Raw genomic sequence first — 17,794 nt, forward strand, 5'->3', positions numbered from 1 at the left:
ACGAACCTTCAAAAAAAAAAAAAAAAGAAAAACTTTACTAGGAAATCATTTTTTATCCATATATAACCCATCTATCAATTAAAAAAATAATCATACAAAACATATAAAAGCAACAAAAATGAACAGAGAAAACAATAGTAGCGACATCGATAACGACATCACCTGTAATATTAGTAGTCCATCCTTGGTTGGTTTATCTATCAGAAGTGTTAATGACAAAGAAAATCCAGATTTTCAGGATGGTAAGCCACAATTGACAGCGTCTCAAACAAGTTTATCAGTCTTTAACAATAACAATAATAATAGTGCAATTTCTGAATCGATTATCAAAGAAAAAGAAGAGGATGCTGATTACACCACCGTTGCTGATTTAAATAAAGAGGGTGCTCTACTAACTGATGATAACGAAGTTGATGTAAACCAATTGATCAGAAACTCTTCTGCCACCAATGATATTGATAATTTACAAAGAGTTTTAAAATTAAAGCAAAAAAGGATGAAGAATAATAGGGGCGTTAATCACCATAATGATATTTATGGCGAAACTCATAGCAATGATATCAGCCCAATTGTTTCTAACCAATCTTTACTGATTACTTCTACTGATCCAATAAATGATACCATTATGCCAAGTAACAAGTCTGCTACTTCCGGTGATAATGGGGAAACTAATGAAAAAGTTAGAAACTCCTATGGTGAGGATATTGTTATCAAGTCTGATAGACCACATTTGGCTAGAGGTGATTCTTATCAAAACACAGTTAAAGGCAGTAGCAAAGAGAGAATTAGCAATAGCAATAATGGTTCTTCAACTGGTGTCGGTACTGCTACTACAACCACCAATACCGCTGCTATTACTTCAGACCAAGGCAGAAGTGGTAGATCTAAATACATTGGCAAAGAATACCTTAGATCATTGAGTAGGTCTATGAGTAGAGGTCCATCAGAATCTAGAGCTGATAGTAGCAACAACCAGAGCAGCAGTGCTGAGGATGATATCATTATTAACAATAACAATGATGATAACAGGAGTGACCCAATGATGCATTCCACTAATAATTATTCTATTTCCAGAAACGATTTGGAAACTGCAACTTCCAATATTATTCATGAGGAAAAAGAGGAAGAGGAAGAGGGTGCTTTGATGAATGATCAAGAAGACCTGGATCATCCTCATTCACTTAGTTGTCTTTAGCAAGATGAAGGATTATGCTTCCAATAACTATGACAATGAAGCTATAAAGAAGGTAGATGACGACTATGTTGGTGATGATGAGCATGAAGAGGGAGAAAAAGAAGAAAAACAAGTTAATTTAAACAGTAAATTACAATTACCATTGTTAAATTCTGACAGGAATATTGGTGACGCAAAAAGAACCGCTAAGTTGGACCACAGTTTTAATAATGTTTTAGAAGAGTTATATGATTTTATGAACTTGTCTAGTGACGATGAAAAAAAAGAAGGGGGACAAAACCTAAAAGAGGATGGCCAAACGAAAGAGGATGGAGAAAAAGATTCAGAAAAAATTGATATCATCTCAGAAAATAATAAAGAATTTAGTGAAAAAGAAATATTGCTTGATCAAAATTTACCAACTTCAAGTAAATCTAACAAGGATGAGATGGGTAAAATTGGAGAGGTAACTATAGCCGTTGGAATAAATGATGTTCCTGACAAATGTGAAAAAGAAGTTTTTGTTTACAATAAAGCATATACACCAGAAAAAGAAAAAGAACTTACTGATGAAAAGAACAAAAAAATGGAGGAACAGCTTGAACAACAACTATTTGGGTCTCAAGAAAAAGAACGAGACTATTTGGAACCTAAGGAAGTCGAATCCGAGGGGGAAGATACCGAGAAAAAAGAAATTGAGGAAACACAATCTAAAGAGGTGGAGCATGATAGGATGGGAATTGGAAAGGTACATTTTGGAGAGGCAGAGTCTGAAGAAAAGGGTTTTGGAAATGTGGAAGTTACAAAGACAGACGTAACAACAAAAGAGCAATTTGAAAAGAAAGAACCTGAGGAGGTAGAAATTGTAGAAGAAACCCCTAAAGAAGTTGAAATTGAAGAAGAGGAACCTAAAAAGGTAGAAATTGAAGGAGAAGAAGTTAAATCGGTGAAAGTTGAAAAGGGGAAGCCTATGGAAGTAGAAGTTGAAAAAGAGGAACTTAGGGAGGCAAATATTGAAGATGAGGAACCTAAAGAGGTAGAGATTGAAGAAGAGGAACCTAAAGAGGTAGAACTTGAAGAAGAGAATCCCAAGAAGGTAGAACTTGAAGAAGAGAATCCCAAGAAGGTTGAAGAAGAGGAACCTAAGGAGGTAGAACTTGAAGAAGAGAATCCCAAGAAGGTAGAGATTGAAGAAGAGGAACCTAAAGAGGTAGAACTTGAAGAAGAGGAACCTAAAGAGGTAGAACTTGAAGAAGAGGATCCCAAGAAGGTGGAACTTGAAGAAGAGGAACCTAAAGAGGTAGAGATTGAAGATGAGAAGCTCAAAAAGGTAATAATTGAAAACGAGCAATTTGAAAAGGAAAAACCTCAAGAATTAGAAATTAAAAGGGATGAACTTGAAACTGAAAAACCTAAAACTATAACATGCAAAGAAACAGAGGTAGAGAATGAGGCTATTGGAGCAAATGAAGCTACAAAGGAAGAAGTGCAGGAGATTATGAAAGTCTTGACAGATAACGAAGACGAAATGGTAATAAAACACGAAAATGAGAAAGATGCTATTGAAGGAATACATGACCAAGAGTTAAAAGAGGTTTCCAACGCTGTCAAAGACCAAGAGTTAAAAGAGGTTTCCAACGCTGTCAAAGACCAAGAAGAAAAACGGCCATATGCTAATAGTGTTACTCCTACTGTTGGTGCAGATAAGGATTTTGGAATATGTAATGACAAAAAAATAGAACTTCAAGCTGATGGTAGCACCAGAAAGAACGAAACTAAAGAAGAAAATATTAAAACTTTCAAGGATGCAGGAGATCTAGAAGGTGACAAAGAGGAACCAAAGACTGAAAGTGATCAATCACTTGAAATTTTAGATGCGCTAGAAGAGAGTGAAGATAAATTGCAGAAGGATGCTAACGAATCACTTCAAATTTTGGAAGGAAATGAAGGAGAATTAAACAGTCAAACTAATGACTCAATTGAAATTTTAGAAGATATAGATAGCGAAAATGAGGAAAAACATGAGAATGTTGAAATTAATGATGCTAATGAGCAAGAAGAACGAAATTCACTTGAGAGTGACGCATACTCAGCCAATCAAACTAGCTATCATATATTAATTCCTTGTAATGAAAATGATAAAGGGTTGAGTTATTCTTCGGATGAGGAAGTTATGGTGAATGTTACTGATAAAGAAGAGACTGGCACGAAATTAGGAGAACAAGAAAACGAAAATGAAAGGGAGTTGGGCATTGAAGGAGAAAGTGGCAACTATTTTAATAATGAGAAGCCACAGAAACACATTGAACATGATGAACTGGGTGATATTGTTGTTGCAACTGACCAGAATGATGATTCGGTTCCCATTGCGGACAAATTAAACGATGACATAGATGATTTGTTAAACGAATTGGAATTTATTGATGATTCTGAGGCTTCCAAATTATTAAACGATTTTGATACAATGAGATATAATGATGAAAAGTCTTTATCATTTGTGAAAGACAAAAACTTGAGGAACACTAAAAATATCGAACCTGATACTAAAGCTAGTGCTGTTACTAGTTCAAAAGTGTCTCATTCAGAGATCTCTGATTATCTAAGTAAACAACCTGTGTACATTTATACTTCATTGGCTGGCGGTGGTTTCCATATGCCAAGCAGGACAAATAGACTAGCTCAGATATTGACTGCAAACAGAATACCGTTTACCTATAGAGATTTAGGAACAGATGAAGAAGCTAAGAAGGTTTGGAAAAGATATTCAAGAGGTAGGATGCTTCCTGGTGTTGTTAGAGGTAAAGATGATATTATTGGCAATTGGGAAGAAATTGAAGATGCCAATGAGGAATATAGATTACGTGAGTTAATTTATGAGACTTTGTGATGCTTGTAGAGGGATGGAGAGTTCTTTTCATTTATTTATTTATTTATTTCTATTTATTCTTTATTATTTTTTTGTTGGAAAAAAAAAATAAATAATTTAGCCGCTGATATATTTTTTACTGGGTATTAGATATATTTAAAATAGTGGATGTTGTACAGCTTTTAACTGATACTGTTTATATAGTAATATTATTTATTATTAGTTAACCTTAATGGCTTATCCCCTTTTTTTTTTTTTTTTTTTTTTTTTTATTTTTATTTTTTTGTTCTTTGTTTTGTTTTGTTTATTATTTTTGTTCTTTTGTTTTGTTTTTTGTTTTTTGTTTTTTTGTTTCTAAAAATGAAATTACCCCACAAAACAAAAAAGGGAAAAATGCAATATTTCTTGCAGTTAGTGGGTCCATCTGCCCACCCGCACCCAAACCCACACCCAAACCCAATTTTTTGTCTCTCCATTCTTTCGCCATCCCCCTTACCTTGCGCCTGCTCCCTTGCCCCTTTCTCACTATCTTTAAATTTACCACATGATTAAAAATGAATTCATAACAGCATTTAAAGCAAATGTTTATTCTTCTCTACAGCAAAATATGCAGAATTATGATTGTAAGAAGCAGATCCAACTTACTTGTGCAATGAAATTTCTCCTATTTTTATATATATATATATTTTTTTATCCTTTGTCACGCTATACTGATATAAATAAATAAACAGATAAATAAATAAATAAATAAATAAATAAATAAACAAATAAATATATAAACAAAGTAAACAAATTAATCCTTTTCCATCTTATTTTATTCCGTGCTAATTTTATCCTTTCCCTCCCCCACCAATCTCTTCTTCCTTCGCTAAGTCTTATTTATTTCTATTTGCCCCTTCTTCACTTCTCAGTTAACTTCTTCTTTGTTTCCAACAATTTTCAAATAATCATTCACACACACACACACACACACACATATATATATATATATACACCGTTTCTCCTCTTTTTATTCTTTCTTTCATCATTGTCATCGTTGTTATTTGTTTTTTGCCTATATCAACACAAAGCCCTGAAAGCAAGTATCATCATTCATTACAACTTTGAGTATAATATTGCTCACTATACTATAGTATAATATATCAAATTTGTTCTTTATTGAAAAATAATTTTTATTTCTTTATATTGTGAAATATTAAAACCATTCACTTAATTTTTTACATTAGTATTGTATTTTATAGAGATATACAATATTATAGTGATTACATTGGAAACAACTTTTTTTTTTTTAAAAATAATAATAGTTAAAAAAACAAACAAACAATAATAAAACAAAGTGTAATGACAAGAGATATCAGAAACCACTTATTGTTTGAAGTAGCTACAGAGGTAGCTAACAGAGTTGGTGGTATTTACTCTGTTTTAAAGAGTAAGGCACCTGTCACCACTGCCCAATACAAAAACAATTACCATTTAATAGGCCCATTAAATAAACAAACCTACGAATTGGAGGTTGAAAAATTAGATTGGACTGATGATTCTATTTTTGATAAATACAATATTGGCGAGATCAAAACTGTGTTAACTAATATGCATGAAAGAGGTGTTAATTTTGTTTATGCCAGATGGTTGATTGAAGGTGCACCACGTGTTATTTTGTTTGACTTGGACAGTGTGCGTCACTACTTAAATGATTGGAAGGGTGATATATGGGAATTGTCTGGCATTCCTAGTCCTGAAAATGACACAGAGACAAACGATGCCATATTGTTAGGGTACACTGTTGCGTGGTTTTTGGGCGAGCTGGCACACGTTGACACAAAACAAGCCATCATTGCTCATTTCCATGAATGGCTAGCTGGTGTTGCTATACCTATTTGCCGTAAGAAAAGGATCGATGTTGTTACTATTTTTACTACCCATGCCACTTTGTTGGGTAGGTATTTGTGTGCTGGTAACGTAGATTTTTACAATAACCTAGATAAGTTTGATTGTGATGCAGAGGCTGGGAAAAGAGGTATTTATCACCGTTATTGTATTGAGCGTGCAGCTGCTCATTCTGCAGATGTGTTTACCACTGTTTCTCAGATTACCGCTTTAGAGGCTGAGCATTTGTTAAAACGGAAGCCAGATGGTATTTTACCTAATGGGTTAAACGTTGTCAAGTTTCAAGCTGTTCATGAGTTTCAGAATTTGCATGCTCAGAAGAAGGAGAAAATCAATGAGTTTATCAGAGGCCATTTTTGTGGTCATTTTGATTTTGATTTGGAAAATACGTTGTACTTTTTCATTGCCGGTAGATATGAGTACAGGAATAAGGGTGCGGACTTTTTCATCGAAAGTTTAGCTCGTTTGAACTATAGATTGAAGGTTTCCGGGTCTAAAATGACTGTTGTTGCGTTCATTATCATGCCAGCTAAGAACCATTCTTATACTGTTGAAGCTTTGAGGAACCAGGCTGTTGTCAAGTCGTTGGAAAACACAGTCAAAGATGTCAGCAAATCGATTGAAAAGAGAATCTTTAATCATGCCATGAAATATCCAAAAATTTCTGATAGTGGTGTTCCAACTGAATTGGACGAAATTTTAAAGATGGGCGATAAAGTTTTGTTGAAAAAGAGAATTTTTGCCTTAAAGAGACCCGACGGTTCTCTGCCTCCAGTGGTGACCCACAATATGGTGGATGATGCCAACGATCCAATTTTGAAGCAGATTAGAAGCGTGCAGCTATTCAATGCACCAGAGGATCGTGTTAAAATCATTTTCCACCCAGAATTCCTAAGTGCTAATAATCCGATTTTGTCAATGGATTATGATGAGTTTGTTCGTGGGTGCCATTTAGGTGTTTTCCCATCTTATTATGAGCCATGGGGGTACACGCCTGCGGAATGTACTGTCATGGGTATTCCATCCATCACTACCAATTTATCTGGGTTTGGTGCATACATGGAGGATTTGATTGAACAAGACCAAGCCAAGGATTACGGTATTTATATCATTGATCGTCGTTTTAAAAGTGCCGAAGAGAGTATTGAACAGTTGGTTGACGATATGGAAAGCTTTGTAAGCAAAACTAGGAGACAAAGAATCAATCAAAGAAACAGAACCGAGAGGTTGAGTGATTTATTAGATTGGAAAAGAATGGGGTTGGAATATGTTAAGGCTAGGCAGTTGGCCCTAAGAAGAGCTTATCCTGAACAATTTAAGAGTTTGATTGGGGAGGATATTGGTGATTCGGATATTAGATTCATGGATGGCAGTAAGAAGATTAAGGTTGCCAAGCCAATGAGTGTTCCTGGATCTCCAAGAGATGGCAATAGTAGAGCGGGTAGTACAGCTGCTATATTAATGACTCCAGGTGACTTGGGTACTTTGCAGGATGCTAATAGTGTGGATGATTATTTTAATTTGTCTTTGGGTGATGACGATGATAATGAGGGGGGTTATGAAGATAATCTTGGTTAATTATTTTGTTTTGTCGAGGGGTAAGGAGAAGGTGGTAGTATTTATCCATTCACTTTTACTGTTCTTGTATTTGATTTCAAAAATTTTTCTTTTGTCAGTAGTGCGTGTAATTTTTTTTTTTTTCTTCTTTTCTTTTCTTTTCTTTCGCTATGTACTACATTAATAATATTATTATTACTATTCTTGCTACCAGATTTTTAAAAGCTATTTGATTTATTTTTATTTTCCTTTGCCAGTTTTGTAATTTGGCAAAGTTCTTAAATGCGTGGAGATAGAAGCCTACTTTTTTTTAAGATTTATTGAAAAAAGAGGGGAAGAGGCGTGTATTTTTTTCCCCCTTTTTATAATGGGAAAAAAAAAGAAAAAAAAAAAAAAAATCAAATTTAAGAAGCAACATTATCTTTTTTTTTTTTTTTTTTTGACATCAAATAAAAGATTAATATATAACTATCGCTTTATAAGCCCAACTATTTAAAATCTTAAATTCTTTTTTTTAATTTCTTCTTTCTTTTTCCACTTAATCCATCCATTCATTTGTGTTAAAATATTATAGACAAAACCCGATAATCAAAAAAAAAAAAAAAAAAAAAAAAAAAAATACTAAAGCAAGATGTTTGAAAACCATACTTCCAAACACACATTACTAAATAAAGAGGAAGATCCTCAACATCAACAAACCGATTACAAACCGGAAGAAGATTCAGATAATAACAAAGTTGATAGAAAAGTTCATAAACACACAATATCCAAGTTTTTAAACAAACTACATGGACAACCAGAATCATATTTGAAGAAACAAGATTATATTTTTGGAAAAACCTTAGGTGCAGGAACGTTTGGTGTTGTTAGACAAGCCAAGAAATTATCGACAAATGAAAATGTTGCAGTCAAAATCTTGGTTAAAAATGCATTAAATGGCAACAAGGTTCAATTACAGATGTTATATGATGAATTGGAAATCTTGCAAAAAGTTAACCATCCTAATATAGTTCATTTTAAAGACTGGTTTGAGAGTAAAGATAAGTTTTATATAGTGACGCAATTGGCGATTGGTGGCGAGCTATTTGACAGAATATTAAAACGAGGAAAATTCACAGAGATCGATGCTGTTGAGATTGTTAAACAAATATTAAGCGCCATTCAGTATTTGCATTCAATTAATATTGTTCATAGAGATTTGAAACCTGAAAATTTATTATATGTTGATAAAACACCACATTCTCAACTAGTCCTTGCTGATTTTGGTATTGCCAAGGAATTGAAAAATGATGATGATCTAATTTTCAAGGCAGCTGGCTCCATGGGGTATGTTGCTCCCGAAGTTTTATGTAAATCGGGACACGGCAAACCATGCGACATTTGGTCGATTGGTGTAATTACATATACATTATTGTGCGGGTATTCTCCGTTTGTAGCCGATGATGCGAATGGATTTATGGAGGAGATTACTGCTGGTCCAATACCAGTTGTGTTTCATTCTCCATATTGGGATGATATAAGTGCTGAGGCCAAGAATTTTATTTTAGAATGTTGCATTATTGATCTACACAGAAGACCTACTGCTTCTCAATTGTTGAAAGATAAATGGCTTACTTGTTGTGGTTGTTGCACAGATTTGTTGCCTTGTATTAAGAAAGAGTTTAATGCTCGTAAGAAATTGTTAAAGGCCATTCAAGTTGTTATGTTAAATAATAGAATTAAAAAATTGAAGGAGCAGTATGGTATGTTAGATGAAGATGAGCAAGAAGGAGATACGACACATAGTGTTACAAGTGGAAACAGTAATACCAGCATTGACAGTACAACTACCAGCCCCAATAGCTGTTCCTCTGGGACAACTGAACGCGATAATAATGAAAATACGATTTCATCTTTGAATGCACTTAGGAAAACTTTGGAAGACTTGAGATTGAAAAATGATGAGAGTTCGCAGAAATTAAGGTCTGAAATTAACCGTACTGCTTTTGCACAGTTAGTAGAAGCGGCTACGAGACAAAAGGAAGATGTTCTTAACTATAAGGAAGAAGAGAAGTAACTTTGGTGCGACTCCAAAAAAAAAAAAAATACTATAATTATAATAACTTTTTGTGATTATTGTTGATTATGCTTCTATTGATGGGTGTTGTAATTCAGCCCATTTTTTTTTTTTTTTTTTTTGATCTTTTAAAGAAGTCATTGAAATAAAAGAAGAAGAAAAAAATTTAGTAATTCAAACAAAAACCCGAAAATTAGTAATTAAATAACTGCTTATATATACATATATATATGCTTATAAAGGTGTTGATAATAATCAAATAAAATAAAGTAAAGAAAAAGAAAAAGAAAAAAAAAAAAAAAAAAAAAAAAAAGTAATGTAAATAGATTGACACATTATATATGAGTTCTAAAGTTTAAACTCTAGGATTGTGTAAACTGCATTTTAATCTAATGGAACAGGAGTAAGATCATCCATAGCAATGTCCTCGTGTTGCTGTGGTGAAGTAGACTCGTTATTTTCCAGCTCTTCATAAAAATTATTAGTAACTGGTTGATAATTACTTCTATTACGAGCATAAATAAAGATGATACTATAAACAAAATAGGGAAATAAGAAAAATGAAGAAAAACCTAAAAATGCACTAGACAGTCCGTAATCTATGAAGGACAACCCCCAAATTACAGGAACAGGAACAAAGCAGACGTTATAAGGTGCAGGCATACCATTTAAAACTAAATCAAGGGTACGTCTATAATCAACACTGATTTCCTGATTATTTTCGGTACCATTTTCTTCAATATCTTCATTTATTTGGGTAGTACTATCAAGATCTTGATCTTCATCACTTTCCTCTTCGTCATCCTCGTCGTCATCACTTTCTACAGTATCGTCCTCATCATCGGTGGCATACCTGTCAAAATCATATTCACTATTATCGACGTTATTATTATTTGCCTTTAAGATACTAGTATCCATTATTTCAGGTAGTACAGCGGATGAATCAACAGATATTATGGATTCTGGGAACTCTCCAATATTCAAATTTTTGGGAATATTGGAAACAGAACTAGCTTTATTTATTGAAGATGATGGACCCAGGATTAAATCAAAAGCGCTTGCATTTGGACTATTTATATTAGCGGGGATAATAATATTAGACAGTAATGGATTGGTATCTTCGGATTCTGAGGTTGATTGTGGTTCTTGTTGTTGTCCACTTAATAATGGTTCTCTGGCTTCGCCTTTCTTTGATGTAGATTTGGCCATTCTTTTTTTTTCCTCTTTGATGTATTTTCCAGTCTTATTAAAAACAAACAAACAAACAAACAAACAAACAGATAAGATAGAGGCTGATTAATTTTTTTTAGATTGTAACTATATAATTTCTATTTCTATTTTTCTGTGTTTTTAAAATACTGGCGTACCAGCTCATTGTGTTATAAAGTTAGATGAAAATAAAACACAAGGAAAAAGATATTCGAACAATTGCCTGTTTTTTTTTTTTTCTTATTATGTTCGGTTTTCTTTTTAATATAATAAAAATATTCCAAAAAAAAAAAAAAGCCCCTATTTCCCTAAATTATTTTTCATATATCCCATATGCCGAAGACCGAAGACCGAGACCGTTTATTATTTATACACGTGACTGATTGTTTCTTTTTGTCTGTTGTACTCAAACACGAAATAAAAAAAAAAAAAAAGTACATCGCGCGGTAGAGATCCAACTTTACGCATCGGAGAGACATTCCAAAAAATGGTTTGAATTATGTTAAGCCTGGAATTCTTTGTCTATTAATTAAGTTAATATATATGGTTTACGATTGTCAGCTTCATTACCAATGATATAACTTGATTTGTACAATGTTAATGTATTTTTCCGAAGTTGCTATGGTTGGTCATAATAACACTATAAGTGACAAAAAAAGAGGAAAATATGATAAGTAAATCGATATTTTTATTATAAACAATTTTTGAAGAAGGTTTTAGTATTAAAACCAGAAGTTTTCATATCATTATCACATCAACTATTATTCCTGTCACTATTATTTTTACCTTTAAAAAGTCCTGTTAGCGTAAACATAAATTGTTTGAACATAACCTGCCTGTTTCATTCCAACATTTAATTAAACTTTGATACCAATTGGATAAATCTTCCGAGATAAGAGTATAATATATTGTAAAAACGACGCTCGAGTTAGATAATAATGGTGCTATACATAATAGTAATCTAAATCTTTTTAAGAAATAAGAAAGGTGTATAACGTTAGAGGGGAAAAAAGTAAATACAATATCTATACCACCGGTATTGCTTAAACTTTTTGAAAACTCTTTAAAAATCCTATTATATCAAATCTTTTGCTACTATCTCAATCGAAAATGATAAACACCTTTTTTTTAAGATAAAAAAAAAAAAAAAAAAAAATTTCTTCTGGTAATAATGCTAATGCACATTATCGTTTTTATAAGTCGAGCATCTTGTACTTTGTTTTCATAAAAAGTGTGTAAAAAATGAATTTTATCTATTGTGGACCCAGATATATAACTTTAATTTATTTACAAATGTGGTTATGAAATGATTTTTCAATTTCTGTTCCATGTGTCAAAAATAATAATAAATAATATGGAATAAACACTTGCTTAAACGAATAAAAATAACAAATGGTCTATATTTTTAATTAGGTCCAAATGATCAAAATGTAAGAATGTCTTCTTGGGATGGACAAAAAAAAAAAAAAAAAAAAAAAAAAAAAGAGAGACAAGAAACAAGACCAAGAACGTCATTTAGCTATAGGTAATATACCTTTTGAAGCTCTGACCCAATGGATATCTTTTTTGATTGACAGTATCGTTTAAAAACGCTGAGTTATACCAGTCATAGTGGAAACAACTCAAACCAAAAAATGTTTCCAAGTTCCATATACAAGTTCTATCTAAAATTAAGTTGTTTCCAATTGGGACTATCGAGACCAACCAAAGAAAATTGAAATATGCGGGGAGGTATTTTAGAAAAGGTACGTAATAGTAGAAATCACCCCACCCAACAAGCAAGTGGGGTGATTGGTAATATTGGCAGTGATTACCCCGTTTAAAGTTTTTTTTTGTATTTTTGGTTGGTGCAGCAGAAAACAAAAGAAGTGAAAACGAAATGAATAATATTCACCTGTTTTTTTGTTTTTGTTCTTTTATTGGCACTTCCTTTATAACCGTTTGTTAAAAGGTGGGGTGGGGGGGACAAAAGGAAAAGATTGGACCGAGCATGGGAAAATAGGTGGGGACTGCCAATGTTACTAAGATTTTAAGCGGGTGCAGTACAATTATTTTTCTTTGGATGGGTTTAAGAATGCGGATTTTAATCGGGCAATCCTTTTAAATTTTTCATTTTCTCTCTTTTCATCTTTTTGCGTGTTTTTACCAATATATAATTTTTGTATATCGTTTTAATCCACATTAATCTCGATTTTTTCACCAGCATACAAAACAAAATTGAAAATATATTAAAATGTGCCCTATAACTTGACTCTTTTAAGAATTATCCAACATATTGTCCATATATTTAAGACAAAATAAATACACAAGTTTCTTGTTATTTGATTCCAAGATTTGTGTATTCATTCGTTTTTAGTTTTCAACCTATTTTTTTTTCTACAAATCTTATTATGCAAAATAAAATATTCAACAGGCCATCATTCAGAAAAGCATTACCAATTCTTCCTCTTTTTGTATTTTTAGTTTATTAACCTTTTCCTAACATATATTATTATTTTGTATAAAGACCGAAATAGAATAAAAAATTAGTTACCAAAATCCGAACTCGTAATTACTAAGACTAGTCGTATGTTATTCTAACCAAAATCTCATCAATATTAGCTTCAGTAGCTCAGTAGGAAGAGCGTCAGTCTCATAATCTGAAGGTCGAGAGTTCGAACCTCCCTTGGAGCATTCTTTTTTTAAATTTTTTAATTTGTCTGTTTAAAAGGCAGACAAACAACAAATTACAAGATACCAAAACAAAACAAAACAAAACAAAACAAAACAAAACAAAACAAAACAAAACAAATCTATGTATGATCCTAAATCTAAAAGATCCTAAGAGTGAAAACCATGTGTGAAAAGGAAAAAATATATATGGTGCACAACACATAATTTATAATTTTATCAACCATATCTACATTCAAAACAAAGAGAATAGACTGTTTATAACTATAGTGCTACAAAAATAGCATAAAAAAAGAAAAAAATATTGATTAGCAGTAATATCTAGAAATTAGACCCAACAATTTTTTTGACAATTTCCCAATCGTTCAACCCAGCATAATCAATGATGACTGTGCCAGATCCAGCTCCCACCATGTCTTGAATATTATGTTCAGCCATTCTTTTGGCAATCTTTTTTGGCCAGCATTCAATGTTAAAAAAATTTGCACCAGAACAAAAGTTTATGAATAATTTTGAATTATCCGTATTTGTAGTATTGCATTGAAGGGCTTTACCAATTAAATCTTTAACATACATTGCTTTCTCATCAATGTCCTTGGGCTCATTAAGTTCACAATAATCTTGGACCTCAAAAAACCCACGGTCATCGTCCTTTGTATTGTAAGTCCACCACTCAGCATCAATGCCAAAATCAGACCTGTTATCAAAATATTGGAATCCCTGTTTCACCCCAAACCTTCTAAAAAGTATCAGTTTACTCTTACATTCATCCAATTTAGGGATTTGATTACTCAGAAACCATTTATCTTTGTCTTTTTTTAAATAATTATCCCATACAAAGCGTGGGAATTCATCTGTATCTTTACCCCAAGAATCTTCCCCCTCTTGTTTTAAAGAAACAATGACAGTTTCATTGGGATGTTTGTCAAGAAAATCATAAAATTCGTTTAAGACCAAAGAAAATTTAACAGGAGCTGGAATTCTAACTGGAAATTTACCATGTATAACTTGTAATTCATATTGGTCGTCATCCTTCACTTCCAAAAATAACTTGCCCAATCTAATATCAAAAAATCTAACGCCATGTTTCAATTGCTCAGTAATACTTTCATCCTGACAACGAACACTTGGTAGAGAAGTGTGGCATGCAGCAGAATTGTGGGTGCCTGGAATAGAGAGTTGGGCTAAATTTATGTTTCCATCAAGTTCGGAAATCCAATTTTCGAAATCCACCATTCTTTTTTGTTGTTGTTGTGTTGTCAGTATTTCATTCTTATTTTAGAAATTAATTTTAGAAATGGACGAAATGATTACACAGAGATAAAGTAAAAAGGAAAAAGTAAAAAAAAAAAAACAACCAAAAATTGATGTTATTAAAAGGCTTTTATATATGGTGCTGTTTACATTGTAATTGAAATTGCTAACGAACGTGGCTGATTGTCGTTAAAAAAGAAAAAAAAAAAAAAAAAAATATATATCTCTGATTTTGCTTATTTGATTTTCTTTTTTTCTTTTTCTGTTCATCGTTTTTATTTTGCGCAAAGAAACATAATTCCATTTTTTCTTTGTAATAGAAACTTTTTTTATTGCAAAAGGAAAAATGAAAAAAGAAAAAAAGATGGTTCAAACTTTTGATTTCCACTACAATTTTATCATACAAATTATTCCCTTTACAGTAAAAAGTGTTTCTCCTAATAAAAACAGGTTCTAATCAAGATACTATCTGTGTTTTTACTCTTTAACGCTTTCAGATCTAGACAGTACCAATAAACAAATTCAAACCAACATTTATAACATAAATATATTAAAAATAAAAAAAAAAATGTACGATGATAAAATAGTCAATAATGATATCCAACCAGAAGATTTTAAAAAAATCATACATGATTTGGAACAAAATTTCTATTTACCAAAAAAAATTATATTAACAGAAGATGAAGTACCAGCGGGCAGAAAAGACATACCAGAGCAGAACTCCCTCACAGATGATAATTCTAAAGTGGAAAGCTTAGATGCAACAAAAAATAGAAAATATAAAGTAGAATATGGTATTGTTAATGACCCTATAATACTGCCTTGCGGATGCATAGTTTCTAAACACATAAAATCACAACTACTACAAGATTATGATATCCAAGATTTTTATAGTAGAACTGATTCAGTAGGTTTAAAAAAGGACAAATATAATATAAAGTATAATAACCTATCGACCCCAAATACAACTGACATTTCTAATAATATCCAAATATGTCCTGTATGTTATAATGATTCCGATGTACTCAAAGGTTTTTTGGTCAAACCGTTGATCATGATATATAATCAATTAGATTTTCTCAAGAAAAAATATCTAGTCGACGCATGCACAGACTCTGTCAATAGAGAACTTGAATCCAGAAAAGGCAGTCTTACTAGAGCCGGTAATAACCACGATAACGAAACTACCAGGAGAAAATCATCTTTTTCCAAAAAAGATGGCGATTTTTATTTGAGCGACGATTATCAAGATTATTACAATAACAACATGAATAATTTTGCCATTGATGACATTTATGAAGATGAAAACTACGAAGATATGGAACTTAGAAAAGATAATCGAAGAAGGAAAAGTAACAAAACACAATCTTTAATATCATTATTTCACACCGTAGCAATCAAAGTTGCCAACTCGGAGCTAGGCTCGGCTGATGGTAACAATAACAACCATAACAATAGCAAGGTGGATGATAAACCTTCAGGTTTTTATACAAATAATACAGAAAAGGTTGCCGGCGAAATATTTGATGATTCTGTTTCAAAAACTAAAACAGTCTCTTTGAAGGAGGATAAATCATCAACTTTCTTATTTGGTGATACAAAAACTTCAACTTCAGTCCCAAACAACAATAGCATAATTACAGGTACTTTCCCTAATCAACAAAAAAATAAGCTGCTAATGCAACAACAGTTTCAGTCGTGTCTGTTGAAAAATAATGGGAAATTCGATAATACCGCCAAAAGTAAAAAATCACTAATTACACAACAACAAAACGCTACTTATAACAAATTAGATGAAGAAAAGGAATATTTTTTCGCCAAGTGTTTTCCTATGTATAGGAAAAGAACACAATATAGCACACATCCTAAATTTTTGAGAGCTAAATCGAAGCTGTTTATTAATACAGATATATCGCCGGATTGCTCTAAATTTGCACTAATAACAGAAAAAAAATGGGAAATTTATTCTATCGATGGAAATTCAAACGAGACCAAATTATTTTGCTGCGGGAAAATTACTGGCGAATATGGTCCAGACTTTGACCATTTAACTTTGCCTCATCCAGATGCAATTAAACCAAAAACACATAATGGTGGTAGCGAAACCAACAGTAGTTCATCTAAAATTGAATGGGACCATTTGTTTTGTAAATTATCTTTAAACTTTTTAGTTATTACGGGTACAAAGGGCTATCTAAGAATCTTTGATTTAGAAAAGGGAGGAGAGCCAATCTACACCTTTCATTCAATTTTCCCCATTAGATGTATGGACATTGATTATAATACGAATATTATAGCATGTGGGATAACTGGTAAAGATAGAACCAACGGTGCGGAACAAGCACTAATTTCATTTTATAGAATTGGCCCACAAAGTGATGACAGTGAAATCAATGGAAGTGCACGGCCTGACCATAAAATTGAACGCAAAGTCTCTTACACCGTTTTAGCACCGATCACCATTACATTACCTTATAGAGATCCAATAAATACTTTACAGTTTTCACAAGATGGTAACTATTTATCGTGCTCCACCTGTTTTGAATCTAGATTTCTGGTAATATCAACTAGAAAAATTAGTGAACCGAGATTGGTAATGAAATCGATAAGAAGTATAGATACGTCTTTGGAAAGCGAGGGTATTACAGACACTAAAATATTCCCTGGTAATAGTAACCTAATGTGTGTTACTGCGGTGTCATTTAATGCACCACCCATTGTGATTAACACAAAAATCCAAAATATCACGATGACCTCTAACCAGCATGTAGCTCAGCCTACGATGCTACTAAGGTTGGATGAATTGGGTTCTAAAATATACAAATGCGAGATTTCGCCTAGGAATGATAGTATTGCATTTTTAGATAAAAATGGTACAGTTTATATTATGTCTTCTCCAACCATGGGCGATAGCGAAAAAAGGAGGATTGTTATAGTCGAAGTATGTGCCAATGCTTTTAGATTACGTGAAGCTGCAAGTTTAAGATTTAGTAGTGATGGCCATAAGTTATACATTTTAGATAGAAAGGGAAATTTATACATAGAAGATTTTGCGGCTGGATTGCCTCAGAGCACCTTTGTTACCAAGTGTAAACATATTAGCTAACAGGTTTACATGCGT

The 17,794-nt window shown here is 32.5% G+C and overlaps 6 protein-coding genes and 1 non-coding gene across 7 annotated transcripts; 5 read left to right on the forward strand and 2 right to left on the reverse strand.

Moving 5' to 3' along the window:
* Positions 1–118: 118 nt before the first annotated feature.
* Positions 119–4,061, forward strand: SCDLUD_003524 (uncharacterized protein; the record flags this gene model as incomplete). The annotated part of the gene is made up of 2 exons (XM_046078091.1): positions 119–1,184; positions 1,252–4,061. 2 exons carry the CDS (start codon positions 119–121, stop codon positions 4,059–4,061), a joined length of 3,876 nt encoding a protein of 1,291 aa, XP_045934470.1.
* Positions 4,062–5,381: 1,320 nt separating this feature from the next.
* SCDLUD_003525 (uncharacterized protein) lies at positions 5,382–7,505 on the forward strand (the record flags this gene model as incomplete). Its single annotated transcript, XM_046078092.1, has 1 exon — positions 5,382–7,505. One exon carries the CDS (start codon positions 5,382–5,384, stop codon positions 7,503–7,505), a length of 2,124 nt encoding a protein of 707 aa, XP_045934471.1.
* Positions 7,506–8,115: 610 nt separating this feature from the next.
* SCDLUD_003526 (serine/threonine-protein kinase) lies at positions 8,116–9,540 on the forward strand (the record flags this gene model as incomplete). The annotated part of the gene is made up of 1 exon (XM_046078093.1): positions 8,116–9,540. The coding sequence occupies one exon, from the start codon at positions 8,116–8,118 to the stop codon at positions 9,538–9,540; it is 1,425 nt and encodes a 474-aa protein (XP_045934472.1).
* Positions 9,541–9,924: 384 nt separating this feature from the next.
* On the reverse strand, positions 9,925–10,749 carry SCDLUD_003527 (uncharacterized protein; the record flags this gene model as incomplete). Its single annotated transcript, XM_046076672.1, has 1 exon — positions 9,925–10,749. One exon carries the CDS (start codon positions 10,747–10,749, stop codon positions 9,925–9,927), a length of 825 nt encoding a protein of 274 aa, XP_045934473.1.
* Positions 10,750–13,349: 2,600 nt separating this feature from the next.
* SCDLUD_003528 lies at positions 13,350–13,422 on the forward strand. The gene has a single exon. It is a non-coding gene; the product is annotated as a tRNA-Met (tRNA).
* Positions 13,423–13,740: 318 nt separating this feature from the next.
* On the reverse strand, positions 13,741–14,655 carry SCDLUD_003529 (phosphatidylinositol-specific phospholipase C; the record flags this gene model as incomplete). Its single annotated transcript, XM_046076673.1, has 1 exon — positions 13,741–14,655. The coding sequence occupies one exon, from the start codon at positions 14,653–14,655 to the stop codon at positions 13,741–13,743; it is 915 nt and encodes a 304-aa protein (XP_045934474.1).
* Positions 14,656–15,241: 586 nt separating this feature from the next.
* On the forward strand, positions 15,242–17,779 carry PTR3 (Ptr3p; the record flags this gene model as incomplete). The annotated part of the gene is made up of 1 exon (XM_046078094.1): positions 15,242–17,779. The coding sequence occupies one exon, from the start codon at positions 15,242–15,244 to the stop codon at positions 17,777–17,779; it is 2,538 nt and encodes an 845-aa protein (XP_045934475.1).
* Between the last annotated feature and the right edge of the window lie 15 nt (positions 17,780–17,794).

The sequence above is a fragment of the Saccharomycodes ludwigii genome, chromosome IV (assembly GCF_020623625.1).
Source record: "Saccharomycodes ludwigii strain NBRC 1722 chromosome IV, whole genome shotgun sequence".
NCBI lineage: Eukaryota > Fungi > Ascomycota > Saccharomycetes > Saccharomycodales > Saccharomycodaceae > Saccharomycodes > Saccharomycodes ludwigii.